Source organism: Bubalus kerabau, chromosome X, assembly GCF_029407905.1.
Source record: "Bubalus kerabau isolate K-KA32 ecotype Philippines breed swamp buffalo chromosome X, PCC_UOA_SB_1v2, whole genome shotgun sequence".
NCBI classification, from domain to species: domain Eukaryota; kingdom Metazoa; phylum Chordata; class Mammalia; order Artiodactyla; family Bovidae; genus Bubalus; species Bubalus kerabau.
In genome coordinates this window covers 72,120,838-72,142,678 of record NC_073647.1, presented here as the reverse complement: position 1 = coordinate 72,142,678, position 21,841 = coordinate 72,120,838, and the positions used below count along the sequence as shown (strand labels likewise).

At 42.3% G+C, this 21,841-nt stretch overlaps 1 protein-coding gene across 5 annotated transcripts in view; it reads left to right on the top strand.

Annotated features, from left to right (window-relative positions):
- Positions 1 to 8,280, top strand: part of AMMECR1 (AMMECR nuclear protein 1) — a 115,362-nt gene extending 107,082 nt beyond the window's left edge. Inside the window, exons 5-8 of one of the 5 annotated variants that reach the window (XR_008707881.1) lie at positions 1,179 to 1,275; positions 3,908 to 4,187; positions 5,537 to 5,651; positions 6,049 to 6,073. Coding sequence is in view for 2 of the 5 variants with exons in the window: in XM_055563012.1 (XP_055418987.1) it covers positions 1,179 to 1,275; positions 3,908 to 4,022 (212 nt within the window). In the remaining 3 variants the exon portion in view is untranslated. Of the gene's footprint in view, positions 1 to 1,178; positions 1,276 to 3,907 lie in introns of all 5 variants that reach the window. The other 4 variants (XR_008707882.1, XR_008707880.1, XM_055563013.1 and 1 more) reach the window with 4 other exon arrangements.
- Positions 8,281 to 21,841: the final 13,561 nt, after the last annotated feature.

Sequence of the window (21,841 nt, the reverse complement as noted above, 5' to 3'; positions counted from 1 at the left end):
ATAAACTTTCAAAAAAGGAAAGATTTGTAAAAGTTGGGCTTTTAGGCAATGGTTTGCTGAAAATTTGATGTGCCACTTTGCCATATTCCACTGTGCTAGAGCCTTGTGGCATAATAAACAAGCCTTTTGTTTGATGGTCAGCCACACACTTCATTGTCATTATCAAATGTTTCCTTCTTAGGTGGTTGCCATTACTCATTCTGCTACTATTAAGACTGTTAAGTTTCCCGTGAAGATTAGGAGCATTGAGAATAAATGAACTATTATAGTGTTTTATTTGTTCCTCATCAACAAATGTTTTTTGACTTTACATACATAGCACAAAGCTTTAGGAACTACCAGTGTAACACAAAATACATTTCACTCTGTAGTATCTTGTCCTTTCTAGCCACTACTAAATTATAATTTCATGTTAGTTGAAATGAATATCTCTTCTTTATCTCATGGAGCTTTTCTTCTCATCAGAAAGCACGGGTAATTTGGTTTCACCATATCTGTTTAATATAAATGTGATATAGAACTGAAAAATTTAATAGTAAACCCCCAAATGAGTTATTAGTCTTTAAAGCAGCTCTCTGAAGATTTATTGGGGTTACTTTTGAAATTTTCTCAATTCTGTAGTTCTGTTGACTCTGTAGAGCATACATGAGCTTGAGGGCCTGGGGTATGAGTGTACATCCTGTGTCAGAACCCATACAAATGCCTTTGAATGCTGCACACAGATACACATGATTGACTCCAGAAGATACCATTAGAAATGGCGATTACCATGAGTTAGTGTGGGAATCCTGTGTCCTACTGAGTTGGCTCAAGGAGTCTTTTCCCTCCCTTTTAAAGATGTCACCATTAGAGGAGAGTACAGTGTTTATGGTTTGTTGCTGAGACACCCCTGAGAAGTTACTGCTGGCCTCTTAGGCTCTGTGTCTTGGAATGTGGTTGAGATAAAGAAGCCGGTATCGCGAGCCAGCAGGGATAGCTAAAATTGAAGGTGTGCCATGGTATACCTGCTCCTGTACAGGGTGAAATCTTAGCCCTTCTGTGTGCCTGTTTTTAGGACCAAAGGGTTTGATAGCGGTTGGTGACAGTGATAGCTGACCTCTACAAAGTCATTTTGTATTTAACCAAAGGTGCTTATTACATGTGCTTGACTGGTATTTTATCTGGTCTACTCTCCACAGGATGGGACCACATTCAGACCATAGACTCCTTACTAAGAAAAGGAGGATACAAAGCTCCGATTACTAATGAATTCAGGAAAACCATAAAACTGACCAGGTACAGAAAGCACTGCCTAGTGCAGGGCTCACCGATATATTTTGATGTGCATACCTGTAACCTTGTGTAATCTTTTCTCTAACTATACTTGCTTCTTTTTTCTGAAACAGAGTGAAATGAATGGCAGGGCCATTCTGAGGGTGAATACAATGGAACTCTGCTCGACAGTAAAGCCTGTATGATGTATGAGCCCATCCTTCCCATCTTAGCTCTGTGTGATTAGTCTGGCTTTGTTAAAGCAAGCCTTCTGAGCCTTTAGACGACGTTACTGAAGAAAGTTACCTGAGTTTATTGGTCAGCTTTTGACATGCCTTAGCAGGACCCCAGGATCCTGATAAGCAGCCCTCAAATTTGAATTTCACTTTAGAATCTTGGCAGTGACAGAAAGCTTGCTGGAAAAAACACAATTGAGCTAGACTCACAGATGCTGAATGAATTTCTGCAAGGGCTCATAGGGGTACTGACTTAAAAAAGGAAAGTATCAAACATTTTAGGAAAATGGCTTGCTGTTTCCATTTCTTTTAATTCTGCAAAACCACACTGAATGCCTGTAGTCTAAAAATGAACTATTCTCAACTCTGAGGAGTTACAGTCTAGGAGAATAGAAGGGCATGTGCAAAAATAATTAATAGAAGGCAAAATATGGATGGTATGAGATCATAGAGTAGGGAAAGAGGAATTCCAAGAGGGGGTTGTGGATAACAGAAAATTTCAAAGAGGAAGTAGATTGAAGGCTGAGTATAAGAATTCTACTCATTGAAGAATGAATAGAATATTTGACAGGTGGGGAGAGTAGGGGAGGAAAGGGGTTAACTTAAAGAGAACTTTCTGAGGGGCTTCCCAAGTGGTGCAGTGGTAAAGAATCCATCTGCCAATGCAGGAGACGTATTATATGCAGGTTTGGTCCCTGGGTTGGGAAGATCCCCTGGAGGAGGAAATGGCAACCTACTCTAGTATTCTTGCTGGGATAGTCCCCTGGACAGAGGAGCCTGGCAGGGTACAGTCCATGGGGTTGCAGAGTCAAGACACAACCGAAGGAGCTGAGCATCAGTGTACACAGAGAAGGAGGTCACCAGGGAGAATAAGACCAAGAAGGCAGAGAGTAAGAAGTTTAAACTCGACTCTGTAGGCAATAGTAGCCACTGACAGGTTTTGAACAGATGGATTTGAAATGTAAAATTAGAATTGGAAACAGGAAAATTAGGAGACATTTCTATTACCTAAGAATATGTGGCAGCAATCTAAAGAAGGTGAAATGGGAGCCTTAAGAGCTGTGGCCATGCGATGGCATGAAAGGAAGGAAAAGAAAATATTGTGGAAAAAAATAAAAGGACTTAGTCATCATTCAGGAGCAGGGAAGAAGAGCAAGTCAAGGCTTTTATCTAAATAAAAGGGACCAAGGCAGTCCCTTTGACCAAGACATGGACCACATTGAGGAGAGTTCCATTTATGCACTGATTCTGGATTTTAAGTGCTTCCTGGGATATCTGTATAGAAATTTATATTAAAATAAATAAATAAAAATAAAATAAAGAAAGCTCAAAAAAAAAAAAAAAAAGAAATGTCCAATAGGTCACTGGATATGTACATGTGTAGAGCTCATGGCTAGAGGTGGTGATTTGGGATCATCTGTAAAGATGACATACTTGAAACTGTGAGGCAAAGGTTCACTGAGCTGGGACAGAGCATAGGGACAAAGGAACTGAAGGGAGAAATATAGGAAACTCTTACAAGGCACAAGGGTAGGATGAGTGATCAGAGAGATAAGGAGCAGTCCAAGAGGTAAGTGGAGCACCAGGGGAGTATGAAGTTATAGAACGCAAGGCACAGAGAGCTTCCAAAAGGGAGTAGTGAGAAGTATCCTAATGGAGAGATAGAAAACACGTGACTCTTCTGAGACGTGTGGCAATGAAAAGAAGAAGGAAAAAAAAAGATGGGGGAAAGAGGATTGCGATACCACAGTCAAGACACGTTTTGTGTTGCTGCTGTTTTCCCTTAATGGCAAGACCTGAGACCTGTGGACAGAAGGAAAGGAATGGTAAAAGAAAACCGATGGAGAATCCCAGAAGAAAAAGTAGTCAAGTGAATGAAATATATACATGACAGTAATAGACTGGCTTTCCTCTGTTCTTTCCTGTTAGCAAACCAGAGCCGAGAGGGCAATACAATTTCTAGAACAATTTAAACAAGGAGTGAAAGTGTTCATCGCTCAGTTGTGTCTGACTCTTTGTGGCCCCATGGCCTATAGCCTACCAGGCTCCTCTTTCCATGGGATTTCCCAGGCAAGAATACTAGAGTGGGTTGCCATTTCCTTCTCCAGGGGATCTTCTCAACCCAGGGATTGAATCCAGGTCTCCTGCGTTGCAAGCAGATTCTTTACCATCTGAGCCTCCAAGAAAGGCCTAAACAAGGAGTAGTAGAATGCAGAGTCCTAGACTCAGATTCTGGATTCCTGGGTTGTTCTCACCTTTGCTATGTATTAGCTGTGTGAAAGTGGGCAAGTCACTTCTTCTCTCTAGGTCTCTGTTTCCTGATATAGAAGAATTATCTCTAAGGATCCCTTCTGGCTCTGACATTCACACATCACCTATTTCATGATGTTAACTTTGTCTCTTCCCTGACTGTCTTTCAGGTACCGTAGTGAAAAGATGACCTTGAGCTATGCTGAATACCTTGCTCATCGCCAGCATCATCATTTCCAAAATGGCATTGGGCATCCCCTTCCACCATACAACCATTATTCCTGACACTGAGCCGCACAACCAGTCACTGGGCCTCTCTGCAGACCTCTTCCCAGGAGACCCTACCCCTTCTTGGTCTAGCTATCTGTTTTACTGTACCATTTTATGATGATAGTTTCCGTTGCCATGGTGAAGCTTCGACATCGTCAACTAAGATCATCATGGTAACGGGTAGGAAAGTGGCATTTATTAAGAAGATCCTCCTGTTTTATTATTTTAGATCATTTTTTTTTGCAGCATATATGAATTTTGGCGTTTTCTTTCCTTACAATATTATATAGAATTTTGCTTTGCTATTTCAGTCAGGTTTGTCTTTCTGTCCTTCTTGCCCTCCTTCCTGTCTTCTTCTTTCTTTCTTCTCTTCCTTCCTTCTTTTGACTGTGGATGGAAGAAATTGTGCAGTTTTTAAGGATTTCATTTAGGTTTTTCCTCCGTTTTCCTTAGTAAGATAGATAACTTTTGATAGCCATGTTTGGGAGTAATTCATATCAGATTCAGGTATTTGTATACTTTTGAATTTGTCTAAAATTCATTTTGCTATAAGAGCTTAGTATATGGGTCTTTACTGCTTAAGTATATGTTTTTCCCATGGTAAAAATATATGAACTTTCATTCTAGTGTAGAATATTCGAAGGTCCGTGATAGGACTTGTCACACAGAGTGAGAACTCATTTATGCCTATTGTGCTAGTTATCATAGGAAAAACTGCCTCATCACTTTATAGAACCAACTTACAAACTGAAACACTGTTTTAAGAAAGTGCGAGCTACCTTTGAAATATGCTACAGAAATCATTTTGAAAGCAGCATATATCAGGAAGAGAGCAGATGCAGAATTTAGTGCCTTTGAGAAGAATATAATGAAGTGGAATTAAGAGGGGTTAGAAAAAAGGCAATTTAGAGAAATATTCTTATAAAATTTTATTGTTTATATATGTGAAACAACAGATTAGACAAATTGCTTACTCTTGAGTATTTTTTTAAGCTGAAAAAATTTATTTTGAGCAAATAACCAAAAAGAGACACATTTCTATTATATATTAATTTAAATTTGTTAGCTTTAGGTTTCAGTAAGTCGTGATTGGCCAGAGACAATTTTAGCTACCATTTAAAGAAATGGTAATGATAATCTAATGAAACAAAAGTTCATACATGTCGTGATTTCAGACATGTTTATCATGGGGACAATACTGGAGTTTTAGAAATACTATAAAATCGCTTGAATCTCTTTCTGCACTACATACTTTTGATAGAAACACATTTACTATATTGAGAAGATGTTATGTTACCCCTGCATAAATGGAGTTGGCATTTAGGTATGATATAGTTGCTGGAGCCCAGCGCATTTGCACGCTAGTTTTCCCATGATGTATACACAGAGAACTTCCTCATGTCAATGGGAGGTCTCTATGTATACCCCCAGGAAAAATGACAGATGACTCTGGAGAAAGATTATCTTCATATTTTGGTAGTAAGTATATATAAATATATATGTGTGTGTAAACATTTTTTTTCAAACAGGAAACAAAGATTTCAAGTGATGAACCTAAGTACGGTGCAGAACATATAGTCTAAAACCACGCGATGTCACTGAATATCAAGATGGCATAACTTATACATGTAGTTGCTGTGACAGGTAACAGACTGCTAGTTCAGAATTTGAAAACCCTTTTCTAGTTTGTGAGGTGAATTGGCTGAATTTCTTCTGCTGGCCCTTGCAGCAAAGCAAACTGCTTTTGTTTTTGATGAGAGTTCTCAGAAGTTTTTTGGTATTCCTTCATCCACAGCATTCATTGTTGAAATAACCATTTTCAGTTGTGATGCCTTAACTAAGAAGCCAGTTGTTAGCCTGAAATGGAACCTCGGTAGCCAGTTCCATTGAACCTAGAGATTAGTTAGAGAAAGCTAGCTGTTGGCCTTTAGAAAGGGATTTTGAGTCCTTTCATTTCTACTTGGGAGCATCTTGGAGCAGATTAGTCTTTCAGTATAAAAACAAGTGGCTACCTGATGGAAATTTTTTCTTGCCCTTATAGGGAAACTGAGCACAAGCTGAATGATATTGTCTGCTGCAAAAAAAAAAAAAAAAAAAAAAGTAAATAAAACAAGCAAACTGAAGAGAGACAGAATAGACCAATATTGATCCATCTTATCCATCATCTCATCAGTTCAACAGGCTCCTCATCCTGGGTGAGCTCATGGTTAGTTTTTGTTTTGTTTTTTTTTTTTTAAAGAAAAGATCTATTACATGCATATGTGAGTGTGTATACAATATATACATATGTGTGTATTAATGTATTTAACGGTGCTAATCAATCTTGAGCAGGTCACGTGACTGGTCATGCGGACTCTAAAATCATATCAGATTTTTTAAAATTCTTGATATATGCAGATGTTATACAGATTTTCTTACCAGTGTAATAATGTTATACTGAAGAAATAACCATCCTGCAGGCTTCAGAGGACGAGGTCAGCAATATTTCCCACCGTGGCTTGGGGGAAAAGGATAGTTTTGTCTCCTTTTGTATTCAAATTAATGCACAGTGCATTTTTTGTGTCTAAGTAGCTGTTGACTAAAAGATTTTGTAGTGTAAAAGGTGTTATACAAACTTGTAATGGTGTGCTTCAAACAAATGCTAGACCCTTTCACCTTTGTTGTATATTACAAAGCTGTTAAATATGTGGTTTGAATTAACTTTGAACATGTTGAAATATGTAGCATGTGTTTTTAACTCAGACGAAGATTCTAATTGCACAGGTTGTGTTCTAGCCAGTTGTGGTTTATTTGTTCAGAAACACAAATGTGAATTGCACTCTTATCACCAGAATATTGTATAAGTTCAGCGATCTCTAAACAGCTCAGAAGTAATACTTGAACTTCATTTGAGTAGCACAAAGTTTACATAGCCCCCCTTTTAAATGTTAATTAGTTCCATTTATGTTTTCTGTTTTTCAAATGCAACTGGGTATTTTTTTTCCTCTTGGAAAATAGTATGTATTTTACTTTGGTATGTAGCAAAAGGCTTCCATTTCTGGAAGGGTTCTCTTGTTGTTAAACAAGGTCAGCCAGGTACCAGATTCTAAAAGAACAATTGCCCCTCCCCCCTTCTCCCCTTAAGTGGCCTTCTGACGGTAGGAGAATGTGCTACTGCCCTGCCCGTTTCCCCTATCATGAGAGGCTGGTGTGATTGATGGAGGAAGTGCAAGGCTTGCTCTTTACCCACCCCACCCCCCAGGCGCTCTTAAAGCATTTATAAGATTTTCAGTCCACTGCATACAACCCCAATGCCCAGCACACCGGAAGTTTGTATACTGGCCTCTTTTCATGTCTTCAAATGTGCAGGAAATTCGAAAACTGTCACCTGGAATAGGTCCCATCTCTTCTGTGTGTTAGATCAAACCAAAGAAGCCCCCAGCCATGCCCAAATGCTGCTCCAAAAGCCTGCCTTCCAGTCCTTACAAAAACCTTGCAGGATTAAATGTGTTAACTTTTTTATTTTTGTACAGTTTCTAAGTGATTTTTGCTAGTGATGTTAAATTGAATTAAGTTTATTTGAGGGGTGTGAGCACCTCCTCCATTGAAATAAACTGGTGACTTTCCTTTTATTTTTTAAGAGCGGAAACCCATTGTGTGCCTCTCGATTTAAGGGTTTCTGATTACATTATTCTTAAGACCAGCATCGATCCTTTATATACAAAGATATGTTTTCCTTGTTTTTTATTACTGTTTCAGAAGAAAATAAACCTTTTATTTTGCTCTGGACCCAGTAACTGCGCTGGTACATAGACGCACTGAGAAAACAAACTTTTGTAACCACCTCTGACTGTTTTTGTATATGAAAGTTGATTACTTTTGAAATATTTGGATCTAGTTTCTAAGTTATTTTAGTGTTTTATATGTTCCCCAAAATTACTTTGAATCAGTCACCAGCATAATGAGTTCTTGGTGATGCAGTGGTGAGACTTGTAATGAGCAAAGCTACCTGGAGTAGCTCTCTCGTCCTCCCTTTCTTAGTACCCTGTTTTTTGATTACAGTAAGACATCAGCAATTATCTGTAACCCCTTCAAGTATAACTAGATCCTCCTTCCTTCCACATTTAATTGCTTAATAGTTTGAAGAAACTATTGGAAATGGGCATTTTATATGACATGTATGGCTTTAAAATATTATAAATGAAGAAAAAGAAAAATGAGAAGGTTTATGTGGGTCTGTAAGGTATGGCTGTGGAAAGATATTGTAGTAGTTTTGACACTATTGTTATTACCTTTAAAATCATTTACCCAATAAAATGTTAAAACTGAATTACCATTTGTGGTTTCTTTCTTTAACCTGTTTCACCAGGGCCTCGTGGGTACTCCTTAACTAAAAGCTAACAGTTGAAGCTGCTGAAATAATGTGTGTGCAGGCTCAGTCGCTTGCTCAGTCATATCCAACTCTTTGTGACCCCATGGACTGTAACCACCAGGCTCCTCTGTCCATAGAATTTTACAGGCAAGAATACTGGAGCGGGTTGCCATTTCCTCCTCCTGGGGATCTGCCCAACTCAGGGATTGAATCTGTGTCTCTTGCGTCTCCTGCATTGGCAGGCAGATTCTTTACCATTGCTCCACCTGGGAAATAATATACTTAGGAACGATACAGATTTCTTTCCAAACTGGCACTTGGGAAACCTCATCTGCTTACAGCTGTTCCCTACGATATGAGTTACCTATGTCATTCTTGTTCCCAGCTCTAAATCCTGGCCTACTGATATAGTCTAGCCTTTATTGGGCAGTCTACCCTGGCCACAGATCTAAGGCAAGCATCAGACTTGAATTCCAGTGGCAACATGGCTGTACTTAAGCCTGTTCCCAATTTCTTCCAGATCAGTGTATTACTGGGTCTTCCCCTTTCGGAGCTGGTAGGGGGTAGTAGCAGTGCCATCCAGCACAATCCTCAGGGTACATCACGTATGTAAACTTATTACCAGTTTTCCAGTTCCAAAGTGATAAGAGATGAACCCTATTTGCCACTTGAGCCTGGGGAAAACATCTGCATATCAGGCAAGGTAACTAGTGCTACTGCCATCCAAGGGCCAGATAGGAGCCCACATCAAGCAAGGGATCTCTCGGTGTCCTATCTCGATCAGCTGTTGCCTTATCTCTTTCTCTGCAGAAAGGCCATCAAGGACATTGCTGAAATACCTCTGGCTCTTTCTAAATCATTTGCTGTCTCAGTTTCATAATGCATATTTCAGGATTAATTGCTAATGAATATATGCAGGACAATTTTCTGTTTCATTGCCCCAAAGCCCCACTCCCTGTGTGAATTTGATGACATGTGCTCATGTCAATCACAGTGGCTAAAAACAGCCATCTTGGCTCTAGAGGACTATTGTGGTTTGGAATAGTGCTCCATTAAGGCAGCCATCTGCTCAGAGCCAGTTTCATCATTCATGTTTAATGGTACACAGGATTTTTTAATGATTTAGATGATATTAATAGGTTCAGGTAGAATGAAGTAATTTAATGAGCCCACAGCATTCTTTCTTAATAGCATTAGTGGTTAACTCAGTGGTCTGGACAGATTTCAACTTCAGTAATCACACTCCACCTACCTAAATTCTTCCCAGAGTTTCAGCACTTCCCCTCTTTAGACTTCATGCCCCACTGGGCACCTTTTAAATTGCTCCACTGCTTCAGAGGGCAAGTGTGACTGTGTGGAATGCGGCAGTTCCTCTCTGTTGATGGAAAATACTATCATACTCAGGGAGTCCCATCACTGTGAGCTGGGAAGAAGTCTGCTGTGGGAAAAATCACACCTGGATTCAGAGCTGCTACTCAGGAGAGCCCAGTGAATGACAACCGTTTTCAGAGTATGGCTTCTCCCACTTTCTGCAGCTCTTAACCACATGAGCGAAGACAAGTGTGGGTTTTGGCCAAGCTCTGATGGCTTCCCATCTGTCTGTCCAGGCTTTTCCCCTGCTGGAGGAATAGCTGAATGGAAGGATGCAACTGAGTCACGCCCTGGATACACTGCTTTGGCTACTACATTCAGAGGACTTCCTTGATCCCTTTAACCCATGACACAATCCCCTGTTCCAAACCTCAAGCCTGTTGGAAGAAATCTTTTCAAGAATCAGAAAAAACTGCCTTAGGACCCAAACCAGTCTACCTCTTCATCCCAATAACTTAGTTATCACTATGATTTAAAATGACCCTTACTATGTTCCAAATATATGGACTATGCCTCTCAAATAGTTTCAACGGACCCACCCAGAGGGCTGGTAGAGGGCATGTGCTTTACATAAATGAACACTGACCTACACTTGCAGATTTCCATCCTGACAGATGATCACATTAGCTCGACAGAGGTTAGCAACAGAGGTTAGCTGTAAGATGCGCTAAGACAGGAGCACTGGGCGATGTCTGCATTACGGGTCTCTGTGCTCACAAGTGCCCTGGTGTCCTTGAGCGCCTACTCTCTCTCTAAAAGGACACAGCCAAGTCACAAGGGGCTGGTAATTTGTTCAGCCTTTAGTCTCCCTCCTTGCTGGAAGAACCTCTTTGCTTTTTAATCAGAATCTTAGCTGGCACCTCATTAAGTTACAAGTATAAGATTAAAAACAGTATTTCATTGTTTTAAAGTACAAATGTATACCAGTTACTCAGAAAGTTAATAAGAATGACGAGGCTGTTTGGGTGACTATAAAAATTTGTAATTGGGGTGACAGATGACAGAGTCTCAGCGCTCCATTGATTTCTGTATTGTTTTGGCTGTACAGCAGCAACAAGGTCTTGATTTGCAAACAGAAGAGGTAGTATCGTGTATAGTTTTATGCAAGTGAGTACACATTGGCCTAAATTCTAAAACCCTGGGGGCAGTCACAGCCTTCTGAACCAGGCCTGACAAGGAAGGCCTGCAAGAAGTTTGGCATCTTGCCAGAGGTTTGAACATAATATGTCAACTTGATTGTTCCTGCTGACCCACTGGTGGTCTTCAATTGCCATTCTGAATTCAACACATTTATAGATGTTTTAGTTAGGTGGGTTCTTTTTTTTCAGTTTGTATTAGTGTTTCAATATTATATATTTAAAGACGCTTTTTTTGAATCAAATGTTTATGGAAACTTCAATCAGTTCCAACAGAATGCCAGGTCCCGTGGGACAATCTGAAAACCACTGCTGCCATCCCAACATGCCCAGTTATTTTGAGAGCCTTTGGCAAAGCGTCATTTCATCTCCTTTTCCATTTTGGCCTTTTCCTCCCAAATGTCAGGCTCAACGTGATCCATCAATATTTACTGAGTGCTTGTCCCCCCCAGAGGCAGGGCACTATGCTTGGTTACAGAATAAAGATAGTATCATTTTGTAAGACAAATTAACAGTCCACTCTGAGCTAAGAGTTGTGAGCAGCATATAAGTGTGTTCCAGCTGGCAAAAGTCATTGACTGGGGCCCAGGTGATACTGGGCTGGCTTGATAGGGTTTCTCTAAATGGCTCCCACCTCACCATGGCATTAGAGGAGAGTTGTGGCAGCCTTGTTGGGAAATGGCATTTCTTTGGCCCTCCAATGTATCAGCAGTAGAGACCACCCAGAGCCCAGGCACTGTCAAGGTTCCTTGAGTGGAGGACATGCTTTGCTCTCACAGTGAGGCGGTCTTGCTCCCTAGCAGGAGTGCCAAGGTGGCTGGGTGAGAAATAAGAAACAGGTCTGTGTACATGCAGAATGGCATTTGGTGTCTCAAAGTTTGTTTGTTGGTTGTTTTTTTTTACTGCAAAGCTGTCCTCTGGAAGGCATCAGAACCTTCCCATGACCAGGAGAGAGAGAACTAGGCTGTTTGCTCTGAGGCTGCCTTGCAGCCAGAAGGAAGTTCCCAGCATGTCAACTAATGGAAAAATCCATTCATGGGGCAGGAGGAGAGATAAGATAGTGAGGGAAACCCACCCAGAGAGGGAAATCAGAGTCACTCTCTGAATCACCCGCTACACAGAAAGGGCAGGAAGGCAGTATTAAATTTGGACATTGTAAAACAGGAAACACAACTGGTACACAATAGAATGTTTAAATCACGTCTTAACTGACAGGAAGCTGCGGAGAGTCACAGCCATTGCCTGAACACAAGGCAGATTTGAAACTAGGAGCTGCTCTTCTCACTTTACATCCAACTAGCATTTTCATCTCAATATTCTGGAATGATCCAAGGTTAGCATATGTGTTAATATGTGTAAATGGGTTTGTGCATCTCAGCATAGGAGACAGGGGTGGGCCAGACAGCTGGCTGGGCCAATCGGGATCCCCACTCCCACATAGCCTGGCAGAGCCAGAAAGGGGGTCTTGGATTGGAAAGAGTAGGAAATCCCCATCTTGTTGAAAGGACAGTACTAGTGTAACACAAACATTTCCCTAAACTCTCTCTACTTCAAACAGTCGAATGAATTCCAGGAACTCTGCATGGAGACATTGCCACCCTGCTGGCATAGGTGTCAGCAATGGCCCCTTTCCCAGAATTGTGGTCAGTGACATGGTTGTTTACCTTGCCTAGCCTATGTGGTCCATGGCACTCATGAATGATGGGGTTGAAAAGAGGAACCCTGGGTTAATCCAGTCATTCAGAAAGGCTGGGATTGCTCCTGCAGGGTACATGGTCCTCATTGGGCCCCTCTGTCCCCATTTTGGTTTGTACCACTCCAGTAGAATCTGTGGCCTTAAAGAAGGTCAAATAGAAATTGATAATGGTCAGCCCTAGGCTGGTAAAGTGCAGGCAACACATTTGCTCTTGGGAAGGTTATCCAGTGAGTCCCGCGAGCAGGGTGCACAGGGCACTTGAGAGTTTAAAAGAAATTTCGTTCTTTTCGCACCCTTTTGTTGACTTTTTTTAATTAAAGTAAAATCCACAAAACACAATGAGCCACTTGAAAGTGTACAGTTCAGTGGTTTTAGTGTCTTTGCAATGTTGTACAACCACCAGCTCTCTCTGGTTTTACAATTTTTTCATCACTCCATAAAACACTCCATCTCTATTAAGAAGTCATTCCCCTTTTTCCCTTGGCCATCACCTAAGTAACCACTAATGTTCTGTCTCTGAATTTGCTTATTCTGGACATATCATATAAGTGGAGTCATTCAACACGTGACCTTTTATCACTGACTTCTTTTACTTAGCATATTTTCAAAGTTCATTCAAGTTGCTGCATGTTTCAGTACTTCATTCCTTTCGATGGCTGAATACTATTTCATTGTATGTATAGACCACAATTTGTTTATCCAATGTCCACCAATGGACATTTGGGCTGTTTGAATCATTTGGCATTTACAAATAATGCTGCTACAAATGTGTGTCTTAAGTTTTCTGTGTGGACACAGGTTTTCATTTCTCTAGGGTAGATACTTAAGGATAGAATTGCCGGATCATGTGGTAAATTCTATGTTTAACTTTTTGAGAAACAAACTATCTTCCATCGTGACTGTACCATTTTACATTCCCACCAGTATGAAGGTTCCAATTTCTCCACATCCTCACCAATACCTGTTATTATATTTATGATAGCCATTCTAGTGTGTATGAAGTAGTATCTCATTTGTGGTTTTGACCTGCATTTCCTTAATGACCAGTGATGTTGAACACCTCGTCATGTGCTTATTGGTCATTTGTAATCTTCACTGGAGAAATGTCTATTTGAGTCCTTTGCCCAATTTTTAGTTGTGTTGTCTTTCTGGTAAGTTTTAAGAGTTCGTTATATATTCAGGATATTAAACACTTACAGATATATGATTTGAAAATATTTTCTCCTATTCTGTAGGTTTTTTTCACATTCTTAATAATGCCCTTTGATGGACAAAATTTTAAAATTCTTATTAAGTCTAATTTATCTAATTTTGTTGCTCTTGTTTTTGGTGAGAAATCTAGGAATCCATTGCCAAATCCTAGGTCATAAAAATTTAGCCGTGTTTTCTTCTATTAGTTTTAGCTCTTATATTTAGGTTGTTGGTGTATGTTGAGTTAATTTTCCTACATAGTGTACTGCCATGGTTGATTTTCTTATGTTGAACCACTCTCACATTCCTGGGGTAAATTCCACTTTGTCATGGTGTATGATCCTCTCAGAGTGTTGTTGGATTTGGTTTGCTGGTATTTTGTGGAGGATTTTTTGTATCTATATTATAAGGATACTGGTCTGTGATTTTATTGTGATCTCTTTGTCTTGCTTTGGTATTAGGGTAATGCTGGCCTTATAGAATGTGTAAGGAAGTATTCCTTCCTCTTCTATTTTTTTTTGAAAGAGTTTGAATAGGATTAATGTTTAAATTTTAAATGTTTGGTAGAATTCACCAATGAAGTCTGGGTTTTGGTGGGGAGGTTTTGGATTACTGATTCAATCTCTTTACTTGTAGAACTGTTCATGTTTTATATTTCTTCTTGAGTCAGTTTTGGTAATTTCCATGTTTCTAGCAACTTTTCCATTTCATCAAGACTAATTTGTTGGCATACAACTGCTTATTGTATGTTCTTATAATCCTTTTAATTTTTGTAAGGTTGGTAGTAACATCTCTGCTTTCATTTTGAATTTTAGTTGTCTTTTTTTCTTAATGAGTCTAGCTAAAGATTTGTCAATTTCGTTGATTCTAAAAAAAGAATGGATATACGTTTAAGCATAACTAGCTCATTTTGCTGTACTGCTGAAATACGACATTGTAAATCAACCATATTACAGTAAAATTAATAATAAGAATTAAAAAGCATGTTGCAAGAAATATATGCAGAAATTTAAAAAATTGGGTACATTGTACTTCCATTTTCATTCATCCCAAAGCATTTTCTAATTTCCTTAGTGATTTCTTCTTTAGCCCATTGGTTATTGTAGTATGTTGTTTGATTTCCACATATTTGCAATATTATCAGTTTTCCTTCTGCTTTGGGTTTCTAGCTTCATTCTATTTGGTCAGATAAGATACTTTCTATAATCCCAGTCTTTTAAAATTTATTGATAATTGCTTTGTGGCCTAATATATCATCTATCCTGGAGAATGTTCCATGTACACTTGAGAAGAATGCATGTTCTGCTCTTGCTGGGTAGAGTATTCTGTATATGTCTCTTAGGTCTAACTGGTTTATAGTGCTGTTGAAGTCGTCTATTCTTTACAAATGTATTGTCTAAATTTTACCCATTATTTAAAGTGGAATACAGTAGTCTCCACCTATTATTGTAGAACTGTTTCTGTCAAATGGACAGTTCTGTCAATTTTCCTTCATATCTTATGGAGCTCTGTTGTTTGGTGTGTATGAATATACTTGTTATAGCTTCTTGATGAATTGATCCTTTTATCAATAAAAGGATAACATTGTCTCTTATAAAAATTTTTCACTTAAAATTTCTTTTGCCTGGTATTTTGTAGCCACCTCCACTGTCTTTTGGTTATTATTTGCATTAAATATCTTTTTCCATCCTTTCACTTTAAATCTCTTTGGATCTAAATTGAGTCTCCTGTAATCAGCATATAGTGGATGTCATTCAGTCACTAAGTCATGTCTGACTCTTTGTGACCCCATGGACTGCAGCATGCCAGGCTCCTCTGTCTTCCACTATCTCCCAGAGTTTGCTCAAATTCATGTCCATTGAGTGGGTGATGCTTTCTAACCATCTCGTCCTCTGCAGCTCTGTTCTCCTATTGCCCTCAATCTTTCCCAGCATCAGTCATTTCCAATGAGTTGGCTCATCAACTCATTGCCAGAACCCCCTGGACAGTATATAGTTAGATCATGTCTTTTTAAGATTCATTTTGCCAAAAAAAAAAAAAAAAAAAGAAAAAAATTCATTTTGCCGATTTCTGTCTTTTAATTGGTGAGTTTAACCCATTTACATTTAAAGTGATTACTGATAATGAAGAACTTTTTTTCCCCTGCCATTGTGCTATTTGTTTTCTACATGTCACATCTCTTTTTCCTCAATTCCTCCAATACAGTTTTCATTTGTGTTTGATGGACTTTTTTCTAGTGTGCCATGTTGATTCCCTCTTCATTTCCTTTTCTGTATCTTTTATTTTCTTAGTGGTTACCATGGGGATAGAGTTAACATTCTAAATTTATATAGCAATCTAGTTTGATAAACTTTTTTTCCTTTTAAATAGACTATAATTTCAGAGCAGTTTTAGGTTCACAGCAAAGCAGAGCAAAAAGTACACTGAACTCCCCATATATTGCCTGCCCCACCTCCTCCACACATAGCCTCTCCTATCAATATCCCACACCACAGTGCTACAATTGTTGACTGATGAACCTATATTGATACCAAAGTCCAGAGTTTACATTAGGATTCACTCTTGATACTGTATATTCTGTAGGTTTTGACAAATATATCTACCATTATAGTATCATAGAGAGTAGATTCACTGTCCTAGAAATCTGGTGCTTCACATAGTCATGCCTCCCCACTCTTGGTAACCACTGACCTTGATCAGCCCCTTTTTAATAACTACAATAGTCAATATTTATGAAGTGCTTACTGTATAAAAAGGACCATATTATACACTTTTCAAACAGCCTTATGAATTGCCCATTTTACAGAATCTAGATCAAAGAAGTTACCAGTTATCCAAAGCCACCTAGCTACAAAGTGGCAGAGCCAGGATTCAAACTGAGTTTGCAGAGTCGAGAGACAGCTTTTCATCATTCACCCTGCTGTCTTGATGAAGATGAAGATGATGGTGAGAATGGTGGTGGCAATCATGGTGGTAATGGTAGCAATAATGGCATCTAACATTTATGGAAGTAGTGCTTACAATGTGCCAGGCACTGTGTCAAGTGTCTTATCTATTCAATCTTCACACTTACTCTAGGAAATAGTTATTACTATTATTGCCATTTTACAGATGAGCAAACTGAGGCTCGGGCTAAACAGCAATCTCCCTCAAATGCACAGAACCTACTAAGTCCAGGCTAGCAACTATGACTGCAGACTTCATTTTGACTATCCACCATCTCTCTCTAGGTCTAAAGATGGCAAAAACATAGGACAAATTCTTTCCCTGAAAATTGGTTGGCTTGGGTTTTGAAGTTCAAAATCCAAGGACTTAGACTTGACGTCATTGGACTCCTTCTTTTCCAAGAACACATGAGGTCTGACAGCACTGCTCTCCTACGGGCAGGGCAGATTCTGCCTTGGGCTGTCCAGCCTTGGTTATTGTCTTTCTTGTCAAAGGAGGACTACCCCCAGGCTTCTAGGTACACAACTAGGGCTCAGAAATAACCCCCTAATCGGCCTCATCAGCTTTGAAGGAGGCCACTGCAGGAGGGGCCTAAGTAGGCCACCACTTTAACCCAGTTACATGAGGGCAGCTGTAATCCGGGCTGATCATGTCTTGCTAAGCTCTCTCAGCGGGGTGGGGGAAATGTCCAAAAACTGCTTCCTGTGCCCAATTATCCCTGGATCTCACTGCAGACACTCCTTCCCTTTCTGGAAGAGCCTGGCCTCAAGACTACAAGGGCCAAGTTTAATTAGAGTGGCTGCCAGGACTGAGAGAAGGTTGGAGGCAATTTCCAACTGCAGTGAATGTCCATGGCTTAGGCTACCCTAGGTGCTGCCAAAGTGCTGCTTTTCCTTGAAAGGCCCATCACCTAACCCTTCTTCCACCTTGCTGGAGGAGGTGAGGAAGTCATTGTCTACCTCTATATGGGCCAGACAACTGCTTACGTCAACCCAGGGAGTTCAGGACAGGCTGCACTCCTTTCCCCTGCACACACACCCCGACCCCCTGCTCATCTCTGGCAATAAGCAGCCCCAGAGATCCCCAGGGAAGCAGGCTGAGCCGTCTGGCCAGGCTCTGGTTGGGAAATAAAGAAACCAGAGCTGTTGGGGGTGGCTGGCCTGGCTCCCTCCCTGTCAGTTGGTACAGTGGGGTTCCCTATGTAGGTGCACTCCATCTCCTTTCTCTTGCCCCATGAAACATCTGCCCCAAGAGAGAGCTCAACAAAGGGGGCTCCCTCAGATCAGGAAGCTGAAAGTTTGCCTGGCCTGGGTGGATGCTGGCAGGGAAGAAAGAGAGGATGGAGTGTCAGGAGGAGACTATATGCTAAAGTTTAGAAGTTTTTCCAAATGGCTTTTCTCTACCAGGAGGGTGACTCTCATGGAGAAGAGGAAGAAGAATGAAAAGTTAACAATGATGGCATTTTAGTGACTCTAAGATACTTCAGGTTGAAAGATGGCTGCTATTTTATGTACTATTGAAAAAGTTGCCAATTAAATTGTCATGCCACTGACTGTAAGGTGCATCCCAAATCTGGAGATATTAAAATTATATTTTTAGAAAGTGTCTTAGTGTCAATGAAATACAGAAAAAAAGTGCCTTAAAACTGAGGTTATCAGTCTCTTACACACCCCACAGACCCCAACCACACAGGGCACAAGAAAGCACAGTGGGTGAGTATAGTCAAAAGCCCAAGCAACTCCTGCCCTCTGAGATCAAGCCTAGTAACCACACTGCATGGAAACAGGACCCCCCTGACACTGGACAGGACACTACCGTTTATAAAGCCCTCTCACGCTCATTTATCTCACCTGATGTCTCACCTGGAGTTCCGAGAGGTCTGACTTTGCCAAGGGGACCTGGGACCTAAGAACAAATGGAGAGCCGGGACCGCAGTCCCCATCTACTGAGCTCCACCACAAGACTCTTCCAACGACTACAGAATGACCACTACCTCAGGCAGGGTAGAAGACAGACTAGTGAGGGTGTAATGAAGTGACTTTTAAACCCTTTTTCCAATGAAACTACTTACAGAACCTCAGTGTACAAAGCAGAATAAACGTGGAGTTGTTTTGGGTGAAACAAGGGGAAAGGCCGGAACCCAACCCGCTCTGCCCCAACCCAGCCCTCATCCTGAGATGGCCCCTCAGACAGCTCCCCAGAGTTCCTGAAACTCTAAGGAACAATCTCTGAACCTCTGGGATTAAGGGGCTTCAACTCTCTTGGTAATATTCTTTTTCAAAGCTGGATTTAGACATTCTTCTTCATAACCTTTTGGCATGTCTTAAAATTTTCATTAAAAAAATGGCACTGGTATAGATGGGCAGGTCAAAGAGCTGACTCACAACCCGGAAGCTTCAAGTCAGAACAAAACCAAACAAAAAGTTTGCTTTGAATTATAAGCTGGGGTGAGGCCTGGGTATTGAGATTCTTTGTAAAGCTCCCTAGGTGATTCTAATATGAAGGAAAATTTACAAGCCCCTGTATCAGCAGCATCCTGTCAGCTCCAACACTCTGGAAATCTGAGGGTGTCCTGGACCACACAGGAAGGCCTCTAGGGGGCGGAATACTGGAGAGTCCTGGGTCTTCCTAAAAAACGTAAGGAGACTGGGGACTTCTGGTAACTAGGGAAGGAGCAGCTGAAGGGACAGTAAATCGGGCAGCACCTCTTGCAGGCCCCTGGATGTCGAGGGAAGGGGGAGGGAAGGTGGCAGAGAGCAGGGAGAACTGGCGGCTGCAGCAGAGGTGCAGCTGGGGATGGGTCATTTGTCAGCCTGACATCTGTGGGTCTCAGTCCCTCCACTGGCCTTGGCAAACCGGGACAAGGGGAAACCTCATTGGGGGATCAGATTGTAACCATTCAAGCTGCTCCCTATGCCTCAGAGGTGACACATTCCATGGGCTGGTGGGGCTTTTGCCACGTAAACACCAACTCTGCCTGTGTGCCCCAGGGAGTGGAAGGGGGACCCTGGAGGGGATGAACGGCTGCGGGGATGTGGAAAAGCAGTTGCTGCTTGGCCCACCTCCCAACCAGAGTTCTAGAGAAGGGTCAGGCGAAAGAGATGCTGTCTCTGTTCTCTAGCCTCACAACACTGCCTCCTCAGCCTGAATCCCGGCTACCTGCAACCCCTAAAGAGGAGCAAGATGGGGCCCTCCAGCTGGAGCTTGAGGTACCCAGGCCAAAGGCACACAGCCCCATGCAGGAGAACTCAAGAGATGGGCCATAGCTTGTGTGGCCAAGGTTTCTCACTCAGGTAACCATGGTGCCTCTCACCATTTTGCAAAACTCAGGGATAAGAGTGTGGTTCACAGAACACGTTCCAAGGACCAGGTCCTTGCCCTCAAGGAGCTCAACGTCTACAGAGGGACAGAGCACCCTAATGAATTCCAAAATGGGGAGGCAAAGCGGTGTCCTGGAGTGAGCACCAGGGGCTGCGGGAGCTGAGTGGAAGGGTAGCTCATGCATACTGGAGCTCACGGAAGACTGCATGCAGGAGCCTACACTGGAGCTGAGTGAGACCTTTGGACAAGCAGGGAGATGGCGGTAGCTGAGAAAACAGCGCAAAGAACAAGGCAAAGAAGTGGGAAACCACAGGGCGTGACCAAGGGGAATTCAATACGGCTGGAACAAGGGTCTGCTATGGATGGGTCTTCATGGAACATGGAGGTGAGGAGATGAAGCCTAGGTGTTTACAAGGCCCCAGGGAAGTGATGCAGTCAGAGCTCCACTGGAAACTGTTGCCTGCAGTAGAGTGTACAGACTGGAACAGAGACCTTCGGCAGATGCATGAGCCCTGGAGAGAGGTTGCTGTGGACTATGTCATCTTTCTGAAATGGAAGACACACAGAAGGGCCACAGGACCACCTTCTCTCACCTCCCTCTGGCAGCCTCTGCCCCTGGGCCAGCCCTGGCCTGGCCCTGTGCAGCACCATCTTGTTTACTTGTAGGCCTTGCAGCTCTGCTCTGCGGCTCGCCAGGGTCAGGTAGGTCTGCTGGCAGCAGAAGAAAAGATGGGCCTGACTCCACTGCCTCAGCATTTGTGCTCCACCTTCTGCAGCACTGCCTGGTTCTCCTCCCGTTCCTCTCAGACCTGGAGCCCCCTGCTGAGGGTCTGCCCAGTCATCCCAGCACCCTAGATGGGCAGCAGAGCCCAGGGGTCAGGGTGCCGAGCACCTAAGCTCTGGAGCCTCACAAAACCAACTCCTAGGCCAGCTCCTCCATTGGTTAGCTCTGAGTCCCAGTTTTCTGAGTGTCTGCCTATACCATAGGGACAGCACGAGCAGTCCACTCACCATGCTTTTGAGGGGATCACATCCTGGAAGGCATGTGGAGGGACTTAGTGCCCTGCGTGTCACACGGGCGCAGCTATAGTTTTACTGACAGAGAACCTGGGGTCGCAAGCAAATGAGTGACTTGCCCAAGCTTGTGGTTTTGTGGTCCAGGATGGCAGGGCCCATCCACTCTGAAGGCCAAGGCTTCTGACTCCTGGCCAATGAAGGAAGCCCACTTGCACTGGAGGCCCCTGTGGCTAGCTGTGTCCCCTGTAGAAGCAGCAGCACCAGCAAAAGTCCGAGTACAGTGTCTCTCTGGTGTGAAGGTGGGCATAACTAATCACAGTCACCACGGGGTTCAGTCGGGAGCCCTAGAAAGCCAGGTCCAACTGTTCCCCAGGAGCAGATTACCTCCACATGGCACGGTCTGACTTGTGTCAGCCTTGGCCCTATGCTGAACAGAGCTGGCCCCCGAGAAACTTGGGATGAGGGAGCCTGATCGCATCTGGTTTTAGAGCTGCCTCCTGTAGTTCAGTCCTCTAGAGCACGTGGGGTCCCTTGAGGCCAGGGTTCCTCGAGGCCAGCAGATATCCCCAGCCAACAAGCCCTGTGAAGAGCATAAGGCCTGTTGGGTCCCAGCAGGCAGTGGGGGGGCTTCAAGGCCACACGACTTGAGCCATGCGACTCTGGGGGCAGAGCTGTGCTGAGCAAGCCCACTGCCCCATGGTGGGCCTCCACAGCCTGGATGGCCAATGGCCCCTTTTGTCTACTTTTCAAAGCAGGAGCCCTTCCTTCTGAGAGGCTTCAGGGAAGCAAGGCCAAGACTCGTAGG